Raw genomic sequence first — 22,437 nt, 5'->3', positions numbered from 1 at the left:
TAGATAATGAAACCAGATTTCCAGGGAAAGGTGTGAGCTAGAGATACAGGGTGAAGAATCACGGCATATAAATGATATTTAAAACCATGCACTGGATGAAATCCACTAGGGAGAACACGTAAATAGGGAAGACTGTGGAACCTAGACAGGGCAAGCCCTGGGGCACATGATGGCATCTAGATATGGAACAACAGAGAAGAAGCAGACACGAGAAAGTGTTTAAAAAGGAATGATGGCTCTGGCAAATGCCACTGAGAAGGCAAGTAAGAGAAGAGCAGATAAATAGTAACCATTGGATTTTGCCAAGGGAGGTCATTGGCACCGTTGATAAGAGAATTCTTGGAGGAGAAGCCAACTACAGTGGGTCATGGAGAGACTGTGAAGTGAGGAAGTGTGGATTAGCATACACAGCTCTTTTAAGAAATGATAAGATGCCATGACATCAAGGGAATATTTATTGTTTTTTAAATTTATTTTTTTTTTAAATAGGAGATTGTCATCTAACAAAAGTGACTCATCATCTCTAATTCTCCCACCAAAAATTTTATTCTCTGATCCAACATAGACATGACCCAAAAGTAACACTTCTACATATTACAGACAAATACAAAACATGTGTTTTACCTCTAAATTTGTTACTTGTCATGCATGTGTTATCATTAATCCCATGACCATGTTACTACATGAAAACATACGTTCCTTTTCCAATTGTCAAGGATTCATCATCCCAAATGGTAATTTTAATAATCCTTCATCTCTTAAATTTACTATTTTAATGTTAACAAGTTAATTGTCTGTTATCTTGGAGGCCAAAGGTGAGTAGAGTCATTGTTGTGCTGAACGTACTAAGAAGAAAGAACAACTTTGACAAGGCTAACTGGTGCTGTGTGAGAGAGAGAACACCAAGTTCCTTAGTCTCCGTTCTGTACTTGGGTGACAGGGAGTCTCTGAGTGATCACCTTTTCCCGGGCCCTGTACTGACCGCTGTCTGACATGCTCCCTGAAGTTGCACAGGCTGACATAATGGAGAAGTGCTATGCTAAGAAAATCAAACTTAAAAACACTATCATCAAAGCACTTTGTAGAAACTTGCAAGGATGTGCTTTCTTTCACAATCTGTTACCAAGAAAAACAAGGTACAGTTTTTTGAGAAATATGGAAGAAGCAAAATGCCAAACTATAATAGTACCAACAAAGAGTGTTTTGCACCAAAAAAAAATAATAAACAATAAAAAGTTTGTTGTTCACTGGGCTCTGCCTTAACTGAAGGTTTCTGTTTTATTACTATAAAAGAGTCACAAACCACTAGCTCTTTCAAAGACCACCCAGTGTATTACACTGTGAAATGGGGCTCACGCTTACGTAGGAGTGGAGAGGCTGGTGTGGTGGGCAGGGAGCCCCACGTGACAGCATAAACTCTGAGGCAGTGTGTCCTTTTCTGCTTTATAGATGGTGTCAACACTGCCACTGTGCCCAGCCCTGCTTCAGATGAGGCGGTTGAGGTGTGCAAAGATGAAGGTATGAGGCCACTTACTATACCTAAAAATTACAAACTCTTAAAAGAAGACCATTCAGGCTTTGTTCACAGGGCAAATGAGGCAGCCAGCAAATTTAAGTAGTTTTCTTTAAGCTTCTCCATTTCCAACACAATCAAATATCCCACCTATTCTGTTTTATTCTATATCTGACCTTTTCAGAACTGATGTGTACATTTACATTTGTTTTTCAGAAAAGTAACTACTTATGAATTAAGAGAATGATCAGAGAAAGTATGTTTAGAGAAGATGTTTATTTGAAACACCAGAAGTAGTCGGCTCTGCTGTTTATAGCTACTCATCAGGAATAAGCTTGTTAGAGTGACATTTGGGGACCACCTATCAGACAGCTTCATTATGCAAAACATAACAAGGAGGAAGAAATGTCTGAAAGTCATTCTTAGAAACATTCCCTTGGCAAGAGCATCATTCTCTGTTCTGTACACAGATTCTATGAGAAAATGTTGCTGACATTCAAGAATCCCCAGAAGAAGAAAAAAGTAAAAGAAAAGTTTACTTTTTTAGGAGAAAATTTGAGGGAGAAATAATGAAGACTTTACTCTGGGGATATAGAGATTAAAAAGAAATAATCTAAAGGATTTACAAGTTCCCATACAAAAAGGTGATATAATTTCAAATCTGTCATCAGTAACTAGTAAAAATCCTTAGTGAATGATGATCTATATTTTTATATTTATGCAAGTGGATATCTTTTTGGAACTTTTGGATAAGTGTGCACTTCTTCAATTTGGAGTGATAGACAAATAGGTCCATACTTGGCAGTATTTGCTACTCCTTGGATCAGTGTTTAGAAAATCACAGTAGACGTGAAATTTTAATATTCAGTTATTTGCATTGTCAGTTACAGTTCACATTGCCTGGCAAATGGGTTTTTCTAAACAGTGTGTCCTGTGTAGTGAGGGCCATGAGCTCTGGGGCTAGATGGTGGGAACTTAAATCCCGGTCCTGCGGAGAACATCTTCTTGACCAAAAGGGGGATGTGAAAGGAAATGAAATAAGCTTCAGTGGCAGAGAGATTCCAAAACGAGCCGAGAGGTCACTCTGGTGGGCACTCACGCACACTTTAGACAACCCTTTTTGGTTCCAAAGAATTGGGGCAGCTGGTGGTGGATACCTGAAACTATCAAACTACAACCCAGAACCCATGAATCTCGAAGACAGTTGTATAAAAATGTAGCTTATGAGGGGTGACAATGGGATTGGGAAAGCCATAAGGACCACACTCCACTTTGTCTAGTTTATGGATGGATGTGTAGAAAAATAGGGGAAGGAAACAAACAGACAAAGGTACCCAGTGTTCTTTTTTACTTCAATTGCTCTTTTTCACTCTAATTATTATTCTTGTTATTTTTGTGTGTGTGCTAATGAAGGTGTCAGGGATTGATTTAGGTGATGAATGTACAACTATGTAATGGTACTGTAAACAATCGAAAGTACGATTTGCTTTGTATGACTGCGTGGTATGTGAATATATCTCAATAAAATGATGATTAAAAAAAAAAAAAAAAAAAAATCCCGGTCCTGCCACTTGCCACTTACATGACTTTTGACACGAAATTAACAAGGACAAGAACTGCTCTCTTACGGTTTCACTGTTCTCTTCTGTAGGATGGGGAGAATAACAGTATCACCAGAGAATACAATAATGCACATAAATTGCTTACATGGGTTACCTGTGTACCTTGGGTTCCCTAGAACGAACACAGACTAGGAGACAGAGATTAGGGAGCAGGTAGTTCACGAGGGAGGGATCTTAGAATCAACACCGGTGGAAGGAAAAGGAAGGAAGCAGAACCTGGTAGAGAGAGAAGTTCTTCTGTAATGCATCCTTAACGGAGGGCTCTGTGGACTTCACGTATCCTTCCACAGTGTCCCCTGTTGGGATGGGAGAGCTGGACTATCCACGGACATCAGCTGCCCTGGGAAGCAGGTTTAGCTTTTGGTGAGCCAAGTCTCTCCAGTTGAGGTAGTCCTGGAAGCCAGTGTTGGATGAGAGCTGTCTGGCAGCAGCATGCCCCAAAGATGGGGCAATGATTCTTTATTCCTGCAGGGGAATCTGCATGGCCCAACATAACACCTTTGTTATTTTTGGAGGTCCTTTTCTTGTTCATTGCCTCTCTTTACATGAACCCCTTAGCACTTCCCTTCATACTATTCAGATATGTGTTCTGATATCCTGGTTTCAAAAGCATTTAGTATGTCTAACAATGTATCTGATGCCAGATACCAACAGTTTCTGACAAGAAACACTAACATCTTCTTGCAGAAGGACATAAAACTGATAAAGTCAGTGAAGGTCAGAAAGTGGTGTTTATTGTAAGCAGAAGATTTTGGACATTTCAATCATTTGTCCTGTGATAAATATTGAGAACTGTCATGAAGTCAGATGTCAGAGTTTAGGACACAAGCAAGAGAAAATCTAATTTGAAGACTTCAAACTGAGATTTTTCCTGTTGAGTTGTTTGATTTGGGGATATCACATCTTTACAGAAACAGGCTCTTTGTGAGGTTTTTTTTTTTTTGATGCTTTTAGGATCTCACACCATTAATTGCTCATGCCAAGATCAATTTCTTGGAATTCTTATGGGATCTTTTTTTTACATAAAACTTTGAAAAGCAGTAGCTCTGATGAGGGAGTTCTGTCATGTAACACAAACGCAGTTTCCTCATAAGACTAAATGTGAAGTTTTTAGGATTTTACTGAAATAAGTTATTAATATCCATTAACCTCTTTCTTTGGAGAAAATAAAAGTATTCTGAAATCCACATTGGTATGCAATTCAGTTAAATTTAAAAATTTAGGATATGATTTTTTGCTCTTTCTTTTCTTCTGAAATAATGTGTTTAGAAGACACTTTTTAATTGATTATCAGTTCAAAGCTTAGACCAAGTGTTTAATGCTTATGGAACTGTCATCTTGACTGATTGATAGATACATAACTTAGAATGAAAAGAAATGCATTTGCCATTGAAATCCTCCAAGATTGAGGTCAGGTTGAGGTTAAAAGGCAGTCATAAATGTTGAGGATTCATTTCAAACATCCTCCATTATTAGCTTGCATGCAGAAATATCTCTTCTCAGTAACATCTGGGCTATTTATGAGCTCTGCAGTTATAAGATTGCTTATCAAAATGCTTATTACACTCTCCAGTTTAAGAGGCAGAACATTTTCACTGATCAGAGGTCCTGAAAGAGTCCTTGCTCTTTTGCTTTTGCTTTAGACTTTGATCCTGAGCCAGCATCTTCTTCTTCTTGGACTTTGGAATCACTGATATTATGAATTGGCCTTTTTTCCCCCTATTTCCTATGTAATTTCCAAAAACTTAGAGATACATTCAGTTAATTCAGCTTTGCCTCTTGGTTGGCTGGCTTTATATTTGCTTTAACTTTAGCTTTAACAAGGAATTAGTGTCTTCTAGAGTGCAAGGATTAAAAAAAAAAACAAAAAAAAAAAACAAAATTGAGCTGGCTAATATGTTGTGTGGGAGATAAGATTTAAAAAAAAATTAAAACAGGTATGTGCAAGTTGAAAAATTTTAAGTGGAATTATCACACCTTGTATATCTTCTGAGCCAGTGATTTGGTTCAAAAGTCCTAGACATATGGCCCACTGGCAACAGAGAATGGATGCTTGTTGCCGACTGACCCCATGTAACTGCTAACAGTACCAGCCGCTAATAAGAGGAGGTATAAATGATTGGCTTGTGGATCCCAAGGCTGCAAACACCTCTCTTCCCAGTGACTCAGTACAGCTGTCTGGTGGGCAGGAGTTGAGTTGGGAGGATAAGATGTGAGGAGGAAGGATGCTGATGAATAATGCATCCATGTGGGGTTCATGCCAAGTATACCTCAAGCAGGAGTGAATTTAACTTAGCTCAAAGGTAAAGTTGGCCTAGGAAGTATTTGTGAGTTGATAGGAGTTCTGAGTTTCTTGTACAATTGGGCATGTACTCATCTATTGAGAGATTTCCTCCCCTATTGGTAAAAAAAAGATGCTCTAAATATTGATATAATGGTGATGTTCACTTTAAATCCTTGAAACCAAATCCAGGAATACAAATGTTAAGGCTATTTAAGTTAACAAATATACAGACAATCAAAGATGACATGAGCAGAGGTGAAGTTCATAGGGGAAACATGAAGTACTCTGGTGGAAGCTGCTGCAAAGTTAGGATTATGACGATGATGATGTAACAGAGTAAATCTCCTTAACTCAAGGAGAACTCTCTGTTCTAGTTGTCTCAGCACTCCTAAGAGCTCATCGCCACCCAACCTAAAACCAAGCCACCCTACAGTTTAAAAAAAAAAAAAAAAAAAAAAAAAAAAGCTGTTTAAACACATCTTAAGTCTCCTGCTTTATTATTTAATCATATTTCATTTTAATTTGAAGGTCAGCTACACCAGATCATATGCTCATTAATATCAAAACCAATTAATACTCAGGGGAACTCCCAAGCTTCCTTTGGAGCTATGTGTAAATCACATCATTGCTGTCTGGAATTTACAAATTGGGATGTCACCTGGCAAAGAATTTCTTAACCCCTAATCTGGTTTCAGACTTTGTATAGAGGTCAGAATTATTGTAGAACAGGGGCAAGGCAAGAGTTGGCCTTGACAAAGAGAGCAAAACAAGGTTGGATCCAGTGTAGAAGATATGCATAAATCTTCCCAATGATTGATTCCTGTAAGTCTGGACAAGTGGGGTTGGCTCAAAATTGCTCTGATCACCATTTCAAATCCTTGCCTAATTCACTGAAGCAAAGTAAAACAAAATACTAGGCTGTCCATGAAATTTCTTTCAGGCATCTCCAGCCTAATCTTTCTTGGCCTTTTTTTCTATTCTTGGTATCAACCAGGCATCTACTTCATATCACCTCCTTCCCTACCAAAGGTGAGGCAAAGCTGTCCTCCGTTCTGCATCTGCACTGATACATTTCCAAGTACACTTTAGTGCACCAGAGTTTTCACTCTTGGATTTTAAGGGTCTAAAGTATGGAACTCTGGAAGTTCAGTTGAAGGGGAAAGCCCCATGATATATGGAGTGTGTCCTGTACTCAATGCCTTCACTTATATATTATATACTCTTCATTTTAAAAAGGGGAGCCTTTTTAAGACTCAGAGAAGGAATAGACAGAAAGGTATGTTGGGTGGGGGGGAGATTGGGAATACATTACTAGGGAGCCACTTTGTTAACTCCTGTAGCTAACACTTGCAGGAGCTTCCATAACCCTCAAAAAACTTAGTATTCTATTTTATTTAAAGATATTAAAATTGCTAATCTTTCTTCTTTTAAAAAATATTTATTATAAAATATTTTAAAAATAAAAGCATATAATCACTTCCATTTTTCCTTGAAGGACTATCATGTAAAGATTGTTTTGATTCTGTTTTTTTTTTTTTTTTCAGTTAACAGTATACCATGAATATTTTCCCATGTCTTTAAATATTCCCCACAGACAAGATTTTTATCGGTGGCATAATATTTCATCATATGGCTGTCCCACAATTTACATAGCCACTGCCCTATTGTTAGATTATGTAGTTATTCACAGTGTTTCCTGTATTATAAATAATGGGGAAATGCAGTGCACATATTTTAGATAAATCTTTGCGTGTATACATGATAAATTCCTCAGGATAAATTCCTCAAGCTGATTTACTAGGGAAAAGGGAAAAGGTAAAACATTTTTATTGCTTACATTTATTTTCCTATTTTAAAAGTAATGCTTATTTATTGTAGAAGAAACAGATAAAGCAAAAGAAGAAATGAAAAATATCACCCATAATCCCAATTTCCAGAAATAAACATGTATAGTATGCTGATACATAAGCTTCCTGGCTTTTTCTAGGCAGCCACATACCCATACAAGGCTCTTTTTTAGGGTATTCTGCAATGCATACCACTTTGAGAGCTGTCTATTAATTTTAAGACTATATTATAAAATTCTTTCCATTTCTTTTGATAGTCTAACATCATTTAATTGTGTATTCCATTAAATCGTGTCTATTATTTACTTACCCACTTCTGTGGTTTCAGTTTTAAATTCCATACTGGCCATGAACATCCTTTAAACTTGGTAAATGTCCATGATCATTTCTGTAAGATAATTCCAACAAATGGAAAATGCATATAAATATTTGTGATTTCCTAAAATAAATAGGTTATTCTTTATTGTGACTCTCTAAATAACATATGCTCATTGTAGCAAATTCAAATAATTCAGGATAATAAAAGGAAAACAGTAAAAAAATTTATAAAAAATGTGCATTCACAACCCCTGAGATAACCATCATTCACATTTTGGGGGCCATCCTTTCATGCCTCTCTTTCTGAATATGTGTACACATAATCTTTTTTACACATAGATCATATAATGTGTGACTTTAATGCAATTTTCTCCTTTTTATTGTTGGCTTTCTTCCCACCTTCTAATTATTCAGACAGAGGCTAGTCTCTGTTCCCAACTTCTTAAGGTCCAAATTCCAGCTCTACCTTGACCTGTATGATCCTGGGCAAATTAGTCTCTCTATACCTCCGTTTTCTCATATGTAAATTGGGATTATCACATCCATATCACAGGGTATTGAGCATTAAAAGTGAGTCAATCCATTTAAAACTCTTCAAGGAATGGCTCAAAATTTTTTGCCATTGTTGTATATATTCATATGTTTACTTCACAAATATGGGATCATATTCTACATTCCTTTCTTCATCTTGCTAAGTAACAGGCAGCACAAGTTTTTTTGGAAGCACCCCCAAGTCATTTTGTGTAGATCTAATTCATCCATTTTAAAGCTCACATGATATTCCGTAGTTTGGATGTACCATAGTATATCTAACTGTTCTATAATGAGCAAGCATTTTCTGTCCACTTGATTTCCATACAAACAATGCTGCAATAGACAGCTTTGCCCATGTATCTTTGTAAACTGATGTAAACTGGTACCTTTATTTGTTTGGGAAATAGTCCAGGAGTGTGATTTTTGCTTTGGAGAGTATAAGTTTTTAATAGATATTGCAAAATTGCTTTCCCAAAAGGCTATAACAATCCATTTTTCCATCAGCAATGTTATTTTTGCTCTAATTTTTGACACTTCAATGGGTATAAAGTATTCTCATCACTTCTTTTAAAAGATTAGTAATGTCATCCAATTTTGCAGGTAACTTGAGGCTCAGACAGTTTGAGTAAATTGTCTACTTACCCAAAAGATAGAACCAGAATTTGGAAAGCAAATCTTTGAGCCCAAAGCCCATGCTCCTTCTTTCCCACCATGATGCCTCCCAAATCATGCTTTTGGAGCAATGGACCTTCCTTCTTTGCCTAAGGAAAGCACAGGTCCACAGCAGCTGGGGGGACAGCATGGAAAAGCCGAGGCCCCTGTGAAGTGAGCAGGGCAGTGACATTGAGGCAGCAGAGAGGAGAGATGGGATTCAGACCATTTGGTCCACATCATGACCTTGGCCCCAGCCCTGGGGATTACTATGGAAGGAATACACAGAAATGTCCAACTATATGCCCTTTTGAATATAAAGTCCAAATCCCTTTGTATGATACTCATGGTCTAATCTGTGTAGTCCAGTTCTAGGCTTCCTTATAAGCCACATACACCTTGCTCTGTAGCCCAACTCACTTGTCATTTCCCAAACTCCAATGACCTACCGAATTCTGTCATGTCAGTCAAATTTATTTTGTCCTTTATTCTACATATTAACATCTTAACCATTTTCTTTCAAGGCTCATTTCCAATATCTTACCCTTACATCGATCCTACCTTTCTTCCTTCCCTCCCTCCTTCCTTCAAACACAAATTATCTGAGCAAATACTGCAGTGACGGAAACTGTACTACATAATGTGGCATGCACATTTTCGCCTGTCTTGATTTCTCCCTCTCTTCTTTACATTTCCTCCTATACAGAAGAAAGCTCTTCAACTGTTTCTTACAAATCTGGAAAATTTTGTAAAATCTTGTAAATTTGTAAAAATTTTAAAACTGCCATGTGCTTTGAATCAATATTTATTTTATACATGGACTATCTCACTTACAAGAGTGTAAGTATCTTGAGGGCAGGGACCAAACCTTATTCATTTTCATATTCTCTTTAGAGCTCAACACAGTGACTGGTGCATAGTAGGTTCTCCATATTTTCTTAATAAAAAGGAATAAAATAATGTGCATAGTTTGTATGACTCTGTTGATGATTTAACAGTTTCTTAGGGAAATTAATTAAGAGCCATACATCAAATTAGAGGCTTCACATGATTCTTGAAATTGTAAATAAAATGTTATCTGGAAATTTCTTCATGATAATTAGTTGAATAATTGGAGATAGAGCCACTCATCATTCTCCTAATATCTTGACTACTTTCCCAAAATTTTTATTCTTATTTTTAAGGCCCCTAATAAAGGAAATTCCCTTTCAAAAATGTATTTCAGAAGTAGATATTCTCCAGAATGTCATGACAAAAAACACAAAGATAAAGTCAAAGCCAGAGGCTTCCCTGTAAGAGAACAATAACAAAAACGTCATTTAAACAGTATGCATATATAGCCTTTAATTAGCCTAATTTTAAAAATTCTTAAGTGGCATTTGGAGGCAATCCAAATTATACATCTATAATCTTTCCTTATAATTTAATTGTGGCTATAGTAGTATATTTTAAAAGCCAGTTCAATTGTATGATCTCTTGGGACATACTTCTAAAGATCTAGAGTATTAAGCTTGAGAAACAAAGTCATCAGAGATAAGGACATGGAAAGTATTTGAGTGAGTTTCCAAATCCTTTGTCCAACATACTATTTTTTACCTAAATTTATATGGGCATCCCTGGAATCTAGTTTAAAATTCATTGGCCTAGATCTCTTGAGTTTTGGGAGGCAAGCCTGCAGAATTTCAGTACTTCAATTAAGTTTGGATTCATATTACCACTGCTGTGTGACATTGGGTGAGTTTCTCAGCTTGTGCCTCAGATTTTTCATCTGTAAAATGGGGATAATAATGATATTTATATTCTGGGGTTGTCTACATTAGGAGTTAATATATTTAGAGAAGTGACATCATCAAAATGACAATGTAAGACATTCTCTGGAAAAGTCTCCCCTCAGAAGCAACTAATAAAAGGACAACTCCCACTTGCTTGGATCTCTGGCGTATAGTAGACACTGGACAAGGACTCCGCAATTGCTGAATCAAAGAAAAAAAAATTACTAAATAAGGTATGAGATTTGCACCCCAGACCTGCTGGTCCAGACCCCTCCCCCTTACTTGGTCCCACACAGCTTGGGAGTTTCACCAAGACAGCAGAGCCTGGGTCCCCCCTGCTGTGGATGCCCACCACAGAGCCACTCACAACAGTGAGTTAGAACCCCACACGTATCCAAGGAAAAAAGTGATCACAACAAAACTACTGGAAAGTGGGAAGCACGCTCAATCCAGTCTCCATTTGCTGCATCACCTAAATGCAAAATGGACTTTTCTGGATTGACCCCTTCTGGCTTCCCAGGGCAGATACCCTATTGTGGAAGAACCAGAGGCAGAAAAGCCTCACAGAAAATAAAAGAGGGGAGGAATGAACTGCTGTAAGACAGGATGGAATCCACAACTGAAAAGTACAATGAAAAGGGAAAACTAAGTAAAGGTGAGAAGATAACCAAATCATAGGAGCTGGGGATAAATTTGAACAAAACCAAACAGAACAGGACAAGATTTCTGGAGAAAGAACAGAAGAAAGGAAGCTTTCTCCTGGAGGTGAAACAACAGCACAAAAAAGGGCAATCTTAAAAAGTTTACTGCAGAGCAAGAATCAGATGCAGAATACCTTTAGAAAATCTGAACAGTTAAACATGGGCTATTCTAAAGGCCAAGAAAAGTTGGAACACACATCAAAGATGAGTGTTAACACAAAGCTAATTAACAATAAAACCCTACACAGAAATAGAAACTGACCTTCGGAGGTTATGCATCAAAATAACCAGATGCCAAGATATCAGCAAAAAAATTACCAGCCATACTAAGAAACAGGATGATGTGATTCAGTCAAAGAAACAAATGAAAAATTCAGAGGAGTCACAGAATATGAAACAACTAATCAAAGAAGGTCAAACAAGTCTCCTAAATGAATTGAAGGGGATGAAGGAATTTGGATAGAAATAAACTAATGGTGGATATAGAGTTGAAGGATATGAATAAGACAATGTGTAAGCATAAATAAAAATTAGAAAACTTTAAAAGAAGCATAACAGAAATGATGAGGATGAAAGGCACAGTAATGGAGATCAGAAGTACCCTTGAGGCATACAACAGCAGATTCAAACAGGCAGAAGAAACAATTAGGTAGCTAGAAAACAGGGACAATCAAAATCATAAATCAGAACAGATAAAGAAAAGAGCAGAAAAAATTGAGCAGTGTCTCAGGGACTTGAGCAACAGCATGAAGCACACAAAAATACATGTCATGGGTTTCCCACAGGAAAAGAGAAGGGGAAAGGGACAGAAAGAATATTTGAGGAAGTAATGGCTGAAAGTTTCCCAACTCTTATGAAAGATGTAAATATATATGTCCAAGAACTCAACGTACTCCAAACAGAACAAACCCTAAAAGACCTACGTGGAAACACATACTAATCAGAATGTCAAATGTCAAAGATAAAGAGAATTCTGAAAGCAGCAAGAGAAAAGCAATTTGTCACATACAAATTAATCAGTAAGACTAAGTGCCAATTTCTCATCAGAAACCATGAAGGCAAGAAGGCAGTGGTATAATATATTTACGGTACTGAAAGAGAATAGCTGCTAGCCCCAAATTCTTTGTCTAGCAAAACTATCATTCAAAAATGAGGGAGTTTAAAATATTACAGATAACCAGAAACTGTGTGAGTTCCTTGAAAAAGAGTGTGACTTGGTATAGTATGAAGAAGGCAAAGTTCTTCAAAAAAAACAGGTAACTAAAAGGGTAAATGCAAAACTCAATAGTACGGAATCCTCAATACACAACTCTACTCTTTAATTCCTGTAAGAGTCAGAATACAATTGAAGAAGAAAAGGCATATTTCCTGATAATGGACATGTGAAATATAAAGAGGTAATGTGGGACAAAAGCAGCATTTAGAGGAGCCAAAGGGTAAAGGTTGAAACTGTTAAAATTTCAACTTCCATGTGAGACCAAGGGAAGATTGTAACATATCCCACTCATATTCTAAAATGTTTGTTAAACTTTAATTTCTAAAAGGGTACTCTTCTTAGCTAATATTTTTCTGACCGTGACATATTCTTGTTAATTAGTATGAAAAATACTATTCGCAATAACTCTTCAAACTCTTCGCACAAAAGAGTACTTCTAGCCAATCAGGAAAAACTCAGAACCATATCTGCTGTCTATTTTTCTGTGAAATGTCCTTTTTGTTCAGTGATTCACTGGACTCAAATGCATATCAAAGTTTGAATTAAAAATGTAAATACTGTACATTAGGGTGATTTAAGGGAAGATATGTATTTTTGCCCCTGCATAAGCTATGCCTCCACTGAAAAGTAGGGATCCCGACAGTGGTTCATGTAGAACAGCACACGATCACGTTCTTAACTGGACCAGAGCACTACAGAAGGGCAGTGTAAAGAATTCACTTCAAATATACAAGCAACACGGTGGGATTCTTCCTCAGCTATTACCATGTTTAAAACTTTCTGGTATCTTTAACTTATTGATTATTATTAATAATCAACAAGTGTTTCTTGATAAGAGTTCAGCAGTTAAAAAATTTGGGAAACTACAAGGTTTAACAAAATTAAGTAGTAACTATAGTGGAGGACTCCTCCATGCCTTCAACATGTTAACTTGCCTTGAGACGCTCAGAAGAGATGGAAGTATTCAGCATCTCCCACATCAGTTGACCAAACCCAATCCTAATTTTTAAAAATTTTGTTTCATTTTTTTCTTCTTTCACAAAACATTTTTTATTCTCACAAAACACAGTTTGGGAAACAAACCCATATTCCATTAAGAAAAATTACAGAATACAGTTTAAAGTTTTGATTTCATTCTTACTGCTATAACGAAAACTAAACAATGGTAAAATTACTTTATAAAAAACAGGATCTGAGTTTCTTAAATTCGATGTACAATTTGATTGAGGACCACTCTTCCAAGTTGCTGAAGAAGATACAACCTATCAGTTTTGGGCAATACTTTTTCCAGCAGAAATCTGTTGCTCTGCCTTCATTGCCAATGATGCTTGTTGTCATCTATCCTTCTCATCATTGTTCTCTGTATCTCTGTATGTCCATACCTAAAGTATATGTCTGTGTTCAAATTGCTCTCGCTCTCTGAAGAAAGAACATCTCAGAACTGCTACATTCCTTAACGAGAAGAAAGGCATAATTGGCTAGCTAGTGGCAAAGACTAGAATACTTTTTAATGAAGTACGAAGACAAGGTTTCTGAACAAACATTGGTGGCATTTAATGGAACGTTTGTCTTCCTATTTTTTTTTTTTTTTTTTGCAATTAGCCCTTATATTTTGCACCAGATGTGTCACATTTACGTGGAAAGACAAACAGGTTATTTTCTTCAAGCATAATAGACAGTGATACTCACATATGTGTAGATACATAAAACAACACATACCCTGTTTTGAGACTCCACACATCTGGGCAAAGACACATTTCTCCTAGCTTACTTGACCAATATATGATGCTTTTCTGACACTAGGAGACTAAAAATGGTAAGAGTTCAAAAAGCATGCAAAGCAGTTGTACTGATTTAATTTTCCTAAACCATTCATAAATGTTGATTGGGCCAATTACATTTTGGGGCAGAATCAAGTACTAAATGTTTACCAAAAATTCTATTCTAAACATATAATAAGACAAACATATAATAAGACAATCACCTTGTCTTCTGGGTAGATGATTGAAGCCTTGAGACAACTCTCAGCAATGGCCAATGGGTTCCTCTGAATCTCTCGTCCTGGTTTCGGAAAAAATGAGCAGCCATCGCTACTCAGCCCTGAAGCTTCCCACTTCCTGGAGCTTCCTTCCACCCAGAAGTCCTGGTACAAACTAGTCTAGAGAACTTGTTTAGAGAGCTGCTTGGTTTATTACCCGTGCTGCTGTTTACTAGGGTCAGCAGGAAGGACTTCAGATCAGCAAAACTCAGAAACACTAGTGAGTGCCCAGTCCAAGTTAACCCTTCTACATAAATCAGACACTGCTTCTTCATGACAATGTTCTTTGCCATTCAAGAGTTTGCCTCCCAAACTCTTCTCCAATGCCTCTCCCTAGGTTGAGCTAACAAAGCACACCAGACTCTTACTCCATTTAATTCCCTAAACAGTTTCTCCTGTATTTACAAGTATTAATTCTTTTATTTCCACACATCTTTTCCTTCCTCCTACTTCATAGGTTTCCTTTCTGAACAACACTTTCTACTCATCAATCTCCCTTTTTCTTCAAGAATAAAGAAATCCAGGGATTTGCTTGTGTTCCATATGGTAACCATGTGCCATGGATTTTTACGGACAATTGTTTAACTGCAAAGAGTCTGTCTTCTTATCAGACCATTTCATGTGATTTCTGTGAGGAAAAAAAAAAGAAAAGAAGAAAACTTCCTCCTGAGCATACACTTATTTTCCATGGGAATTAGATTTAACTGTTGCCACCACAAGTATTTTTGTTAGTTTTTCAGTAAAAAAAAAAAAAAAATCAAGTTAGGGTTAAAAGATAACTATACTCTGTTCCTTCGCCCCTAAAATATCTTTGCTGTTAGGTCATGCCATCTTTGCTAATTACTTATTCTGGAAATCTTTTCAGCAATAATGAAGAAATTGTGTGTCCTAAGAAATGTATTCACAGGACCTAACTGGTTGGACTTGAAAAAAAAACATGTTTTACAGTGTCCAGATCCCATCTCTTTCAATGACTCTTTGAGATATATGAGTTAGTAATGCTAGCTGCTGTAACAAAACTTTCAAATTCCCTTATCCAACAGGAATTCATGTTTCTATGCACATAAAATCCAAGGGAGAGTTTCTGCTCCACACAGTCATTTAGGGACTGAAGTTGACGGAGGCTTGAGATTTTCAACCTGTGATCTTGAAAGCAGTCCTGAGCCTTGGCATCCAGTTGACAAATAGGGAGTGGAGAAAAGGGTTGCACAGGAGGTTTTTGTGGGCCAGGTCTTCACTTTGCCAGAACTCGACACATGGTACCAACTGCAAAAGAGAACTTCCTGAATCCCCCAAGTTCCTCCTTCCTGTATGACTGAGAAAGGAAATGTATTTGTTGAACAGCTTCCTATTATCTGCCAGACATGGGTGGTATTATTATTATTATTTCACCAGTTTTACAAACGAGGACTCTGGTTGGGTAACTTGCCAAGGACTATACAGTATTGATGGCCAAAAAATAGACTTGAGCCCTGGCCTTTGCAAAAAGCTTCCACTCCTGTGTGTATGCGTGTTTTTTCCTTACGCCACAAGGCTGCTCTGTAGTGAGAGAAACACACCTATGCACACACATACACAAACACACGCCTTTGTTGAATGTCACCTAATACAGCAGGGACAAAACAAATGGTAAATACTTGATTTTTTTCACATTTCTCTTTTCAAGGATAATCACATTTCAAGTTGTCTGCTATTTTTTTTTTAAGTCAGTGATGCCTAGAAGTAAATGATAATATATTTAGATTTTTGCATGCTCTATGTTCTATGGCAGATTCACTATATAAGTTTATTTTGTTTTCATTATTTACGTCCTTTCTTATTGCAAAATCATATTTGAAGTGGGTCCCTCAAAAATGACACTTATAATGAAGCAACAGGGCCTTTACTTAATAAATGAGAATATGTGTCACAATAGAAGTTCAAATAGAACTTTGATTCATGAATTTGCTCATTGGTTTCCTTAGTGGCAGATATTTTATTATATTTGGCATTGGGTTTTCCCCCCACTCATATTTCATACAGACAGCTGGCTTTAATGAGACCAAGGTCAAGAGTAAATATTTGAACCCTCTATGAGTCAGCTAACCTTACATAGGTCAGAGTTCATGGTTAGACTAATATATTACACTTGAATATGATTTCTTTTCATATGTCAAGTAAAATGTGACAGCTTATAAAGCTAAACAGATCACAGCCCACCCCTACTTGCATTCCTATAATATCTTCACGCTGCCCTCAAGAGCAAAATGTGACCATTTATGACCTGTAAGATACACACATAGGAACTTCCCTGTCTCTCCAGTATATCTCATACCATTCCCCCATCCCACTGTGCTTCACTCTTATCGTGGCCTTCCTGATAATAAGTTTACATTGGGTTCACCTTCCCTAAACCTCCATGTCAGCCCCTTGCGTTTTGCTTCACAGCACTTACTACTATTTGTAACTATTTTTTTTTTTTTGTCAATTACCTTTTATCCATTTCTCCCATAACTTATGCTTCATGTGGGGAGGGACAGTATCTCTGTTGCTCATCATTTTATCCCTAGCAATTACTACATGGTCTAGTTTACCAAAATACTCAAATTTTGTTGGCATCTGTTATGTTTATCAACAGATATTTTCCAAGTTTAACTTTTTAAGACATGAAATACGAAGAAAATATAGTTCTTGCCCTTCAAGGAACTTACAATCTATTTGAAACAATGTGATATGGGGGCATGCTATGATAGCTAATATCATATATAATAAGAGTAGTGCTTACTCTTTATGCACCTCTTATTTTACACCAGGTTCTAGACTAAAAACTTCACATGTTTTCACTCATTTCACTCTCACTATGATATACATACAATTATCATCCCCACTTTACAGACAAGAAAAGTTAACACAGAGCTGTAAGTTACTTGTCTGAGGCCACATAGCTAGGATGCAAGATAACAATACCAGTTAGAGCATGGAAAGTGCCAAAAAAGGAATAAACAGCTCAGGGTTGAAGAGCATGTTTGGCCTGGGGTAGAGAATGTGAATTTGAGCTGGGATCTGAAAGATGGGCAAATATAGTTGAGTGGGAAGAAGCTAGTCTAGTTGGAAAGAACAACATCCATGAAAGGTTGGAAGAGGACATCAAAAGGCCTGTTTTAGGTGCAATGAATAGGCCCATTTGGCTTTAATGATGGACCCAGTCATTCACTCAATAGTTAATTGCTAAGGTATAACCCTGTGATTATGGAGGTCCCTGAATGCCAGGCTAAGAAACTTGGGTTAAATCAACATAGAACAAAAATGTCCAACAATTTGATATTGTTTGGGCCTTAGTAGATTTTTAGTGTGGTAGTTGTTACAAATTTATCATTCTCTTTTTTCCTTACAGATTGACTTATTCTAATTCTTTCTCAGTGCACCTTCTCTGATCATACTTAATTAGACCCTTCTTCTACCCAGCCATACCTATTCACAGTTGTAGATTCTTCTCTATAAGCCAAATTAGATTTTCTAGTTTCTGGTGGACTATCTTTTGTCAAGCAGCAAGTTCTCATCTGAATAATTCAGGCCTTAAAATAAAGATTTTTATATTTTACATATTATATACATAGTTTTATAAATCAGGCTAACACTAAGTTCTCTAGCACAGCACTGTTCAATAGAAATAAATGCGAGCCAGAATGAGAAACCCCATACATAATTTTAAACTTTCTAATAACCACGCTAAAAAAGAAAAATGAAACAGGTAAAAATAGTTTAATGTATTTATTTAACCCAATATATCCAAAACATAATACTTTCAACATGTAATAAATATAAAAATTGATGTTTACATGTAGTCAATGTAAAATTTGTAGAATTTTTTGTATACTGTCTCTGAAACTTGGTGGGTATTTTATACTTAAAGAACGTGTCAGTTTAAAAAAAAAAGAACATGTCAGTTTAGACTCACCATATTTCAAGCACTCAGCCACATGTGTCTAGATTTAGCTTGAGGAGATTTTTGGTAGCAATGATCTATTAATATTAGTCTTAAAGACTTATTCTTAAGGAATTCCTGCCTGCAGGATTTGAAGCAATCAGTAATGATATAACCCGGGCCTCTCTTGCTAACTAGGTGGGTTTTTTCTGGCTGCATATCAAAAGGGCCTGAAATTTTGTACAGCAAGATCCAATATATCTATTGCTAAGGAGGGATGCTCTGAAAATGGCTCTCCTGTCTTCACATATTAGCATGGATCACACAGATTCAGCCACTCACGGAGTTGTGCATCCTTCCTCACCACCTAAGAGATGCTACCCTCCCTGAAGTGGAAAACCTGTGGGCAGTCTATATGAGGATGTTTATCAAAAAAAAAAAAAAAAAAAAAAAAAAAAAAATCCTGCTTTAAATGAAAGATGACTTAAAGGCAGAAAACAGATGTATACAGATGGGCTTTGGTTAACAAATTCAGTATATTCTAAGGCAGTAGTCAGTGCCCCAAGAGAGGGCCTAGAGCAGCAGCACTGGCCTCACCTGGTTTGGGGATTTAATCCTGTCCCACAGGAAAGGCATGCACAGGTCCCAACCCCTGTTCTGTGGTGTGAACCTATTTGTAAACAGGATCTTTGAAGATGGTATTAGTTAAGGTGTGTCCAAGCTGAATGAAGGTGAGCCTTACTCCAATCTGGCTCAAGTCTTCATAAGCAAAGGAAATTGGGTGCAGAAAGAGAAGCCATGGGGAACAACCAGAAGCTGGAAGTCAACAGAACCTGGCAGAAAAAGGAGAAGTCACCATGTGCATTACCACATGATGGAAAAGCCAAAGAAACCCAGAGATGGCAGTCCAGCCAGAAGATAACCTTGGGAGGAAGCAAGCCATCTAGCCTCTGAAACCATGAGCCAATAAATTCACATTGTTAAGCCAACCCATATTTTGGTATTTCCTTTGGCAGCTGGGAAATTAAGACACCTGGGAACTTGTTAGAAGTTCAAAGGCTCTACTCCAGACCTACCAAATCAGCAACTGGAGGTGGAGCTCAGCCGTCTGCGCTAACAAGCCCTCCAGGTGATTCTGATGCAAACAGCTAATATTTAAGACCTGCTGTAGCAAGGAAGAAAGTTGGGGGCTGAGGGTATGGGCAGTGAATGTTTACTCTGTGTTAAAAGAAAAAAACTTTCACTCTTCAAATGAGATTCACCATAATATCTATTGCTATGACCAGCCTTCCCAATACAATTAAAATTAACTTTCCTATGCAACAACATGAATGAATTTCACAAACCTAATGCTGAGGCAAAATAATCCAGACACAGTACATGCGTGTAAGTCATTTTATGTAAGATCCAAAACTGACACAACTGATAAGCAGAGATGATATTCTGCCAGCACACACTGGTACCACTGCAAGGATTATTAAAATGCTGAAATATTTACATGGTGGTTGGCATTTCTATGTTGTTGGCAAACAGTGACTAAACTTTTCTCTTCCCGAATAACTCCTCCCCACCACCACCCGGCCATCCCAAGCACACCAGGGGGCTCCAGGACCTTGCCCCAGTGCTATGGACATGTCCATTCTGATAGGCCAATATCAATGCCAATAATTAAGTATTTTGAATTATCACCCTAGATTCTATTATCACTATTTTATTCATGCTATATAAATATTAATGATTTGATGCAGGTTACAGATCAATTAAAATTTGATCCCAAAATGAGGAAAGAGAATCTTGCTTTTAGGGAAGACTCCATTTCTAAATCCATTTTTAAATCAGACTTTGTTCTGATGTGTAGGAGGGGTACCAGTTTGATCAACTAACTTTCAAAATTTAAATAAAGCATCCAAACATGGCTATGCATAAATGTCTGTCAGTCATTGCATTAGGAAAATATATTATAATGTTTTTAGTACTTATAGTTAACCCTCATCTAAAATAGTAGTAGATTAAAATAAAAATATTCCTGGAAATAGAAAAATAATACTCTCAAGCTAATGCTTAGTATACTTCCCAGGGTCCTCATAAAATAGTATTTTACAGGATTTTGTTTTAACACATTTTTCTCAGTGTACGAGACAAAACATTGTCCTCATCATACAAATGCCTCTATATACCCCATTTCCTATGACACCAGGTATCACCTGAGTTTTTCCCTCCACCAGGGTCATATTTGAATATGAAATTTACTGAACTTGTTTGATTCTGTATGACCAGGCTTTTCCCCTCTTTAACTTTCTGGAAGCTCCTTGGTACAATATCTTTCAACCTGTGTACCATGTTCATCAGGGAGCTATACATTTGAATTGACTAAAAGGGTAACTGTTTTAAGAAATGGATCTAATAGAATGCTAAACCTCTAAAATAATATTTATAAAAAGATTTTTAGAAATGCTTAAAGTATATATCACATTAAAATTAGATAATAAAATTGCAAGAGCCACAAAGTGAATGTTTAGACTCTTTCAAGGTGCGTAAAAGAGATACCCACTGAGCTTACCTCAGCTGGTACAAAAGAGAGTGGAGAAGTCATCACATGTGACCCCAGAACTGGATCATCCAGTAGGAAATGGCAGCTCCCCTAGAAACTCCACTTCTCTAACAAGGCTCCCCTCAATTAATATCGAAGCCTTCACTACCTTCTTTTACCCTTTCTACCAAATTACCCTTATTCCTTCTTTATTCCACCCCATCCTTGGCTTACAGTTTTTCCCTTCTCTTCCAGTGAATCTCCACCTTTAAAATACTCTCTGCTTTGAAATCTTCATTATATATTTTACCTCCAAGCATTCCAAAACAGTGGACCTAATTGGGCCTTTTCATCATGTTCTAATATTAATTCTCTCCTGGTGGATGGAGCTCTCATGTCAGACCGCCTTAAGGTCTGCTGGCCAACCCATATGTGGCTTCCCTGGGCCTGTCCCTGATCAGCCATCTGTTATCAAGCTATCAGTGTTGTGTGGTGTGACATGTGGCAACATCTACATGAGGTGCTCTTCCAAGCAGACTGTGGGCATAGGCACCAGGGTTCCAAAGGCACTTATCCCACCTTCCCCTAATTAAAGACAGCATGGCCTAAAGAGAGCATTAGAATATAAGTCAGGAGAATAGGGTGAGCATCTACATTTTTGCTGCTACATGGTGAGACAGGTTAGGGACTATCTAGGTTGTCTTACTTTGGGTTCCCCAAAAGCAAATGCTGGGACAAGGATGAGGGTGCTAAAAATTTATTCGGGAGGTGGTCCCAGGAAGCACAGATCAGGGAATAGAGAAGAGAGGCCAGGAAGGGAGGAGCCAACGGATGGTGCGTTAAAGAGAGGGTTGCTACAGAGTGGAACTGGGGGATCCAGTCCTCTTAGAGATGTATAGAACACATTCAGAATTGTCCCACTGAGGGGTGAGGAAATGGGTATTTTTCTCCAGAATCCTTTGGGAAGGGGGTTGCTCTGGACGCATTAACTCCTGGGTACTTCTGTCCCATCCAGGGCAAGAAAACCCTCAGGGGGTTTCAGAAACAGAGGCCATCTACTGGAACCATCCACAACAACCTCTGGAATAGCCCAAGGGGACAGGAGTGGGATATCATGTACTACAACACAGAGCTGACATGGGCTGGTTCTGTTTTTCCCTCTTTATCTAAGGACCTCAGAGATGGGAGAGGGCTGGGAAGAAGTAACTGAAAGAGGGGAGTGAATCCAGTCTTGGGAACTCTCCTACAACAACAAGGCAAGATTACTTGGAGTGGCCAAAAATTGGATTTAGTTTGAAGATCCAACAATAGAAGCTATGGTAAAATAGCTAGTGGTAGATCCATATAATGAACCACTCACTCTGCAGCCATCCACATTGTTAGAACTGTATTCAACTGAATGGGAAAAAGTTAAAAACAATAAAAATAAGAAGAAAAGAAGACTGATGAAAGCTAAGACCTGGGAGGATAGAGGCTCATGATGAGCCCTTCATTTTTAATTTTTTTT

The 22,437-nt window shown here is 37.4% G+C and overlaps 1 protein-coding gene across 6 annotated transcripts in view; it reads left to right on the top strand.

Moving 5' to 3' along the window:
• Nucleotides 1-22,437, top strand: part of MACROD2 (mono-ADP ribosylhydrolase 2) — a 2,227,780-nt gene that overhangs the window by 2,087,437 nt on the left and 117,906 nt on the right. For 5 of the 6 annotated variants that reach the window (XM_037811787.1, XM_037811785.1, XM_037811786.1 and 2 more), the window contains one exon: nt 1,450-1,518. The exons of the other annotated variant lie outside the window; for it this stretch is intronic. In XM_037811787.1, coding sequence (XP_037667715.1) covers nt 1,450-1,518 — 69 coding nt within the window. The remainder of the gene's footprint in view (nt 1-1,449; nt 1,519-22,437) is intronic. 6 annotated transcript variants of the gene reach the window in all.

The sequence above is a fragment of the Choloepus didactylus genome, chromosome 19 (genome assembly GCF_015220235.1).
Source record: "Choloepus didactylus isolate mChoDid1 chromosome 19, mChoDid1.pri, whole genome shotgun sequence".
NCBI classification, from domain to species: Eukaryota; Metazoa; Chordata; class Mammalia; order Pilosa; family Megalonychidae; genus Choloepus; species Choloepus didactylus.
This window is presented reverse-complemented; position numbering and strand designations above follow the sequence as displayed.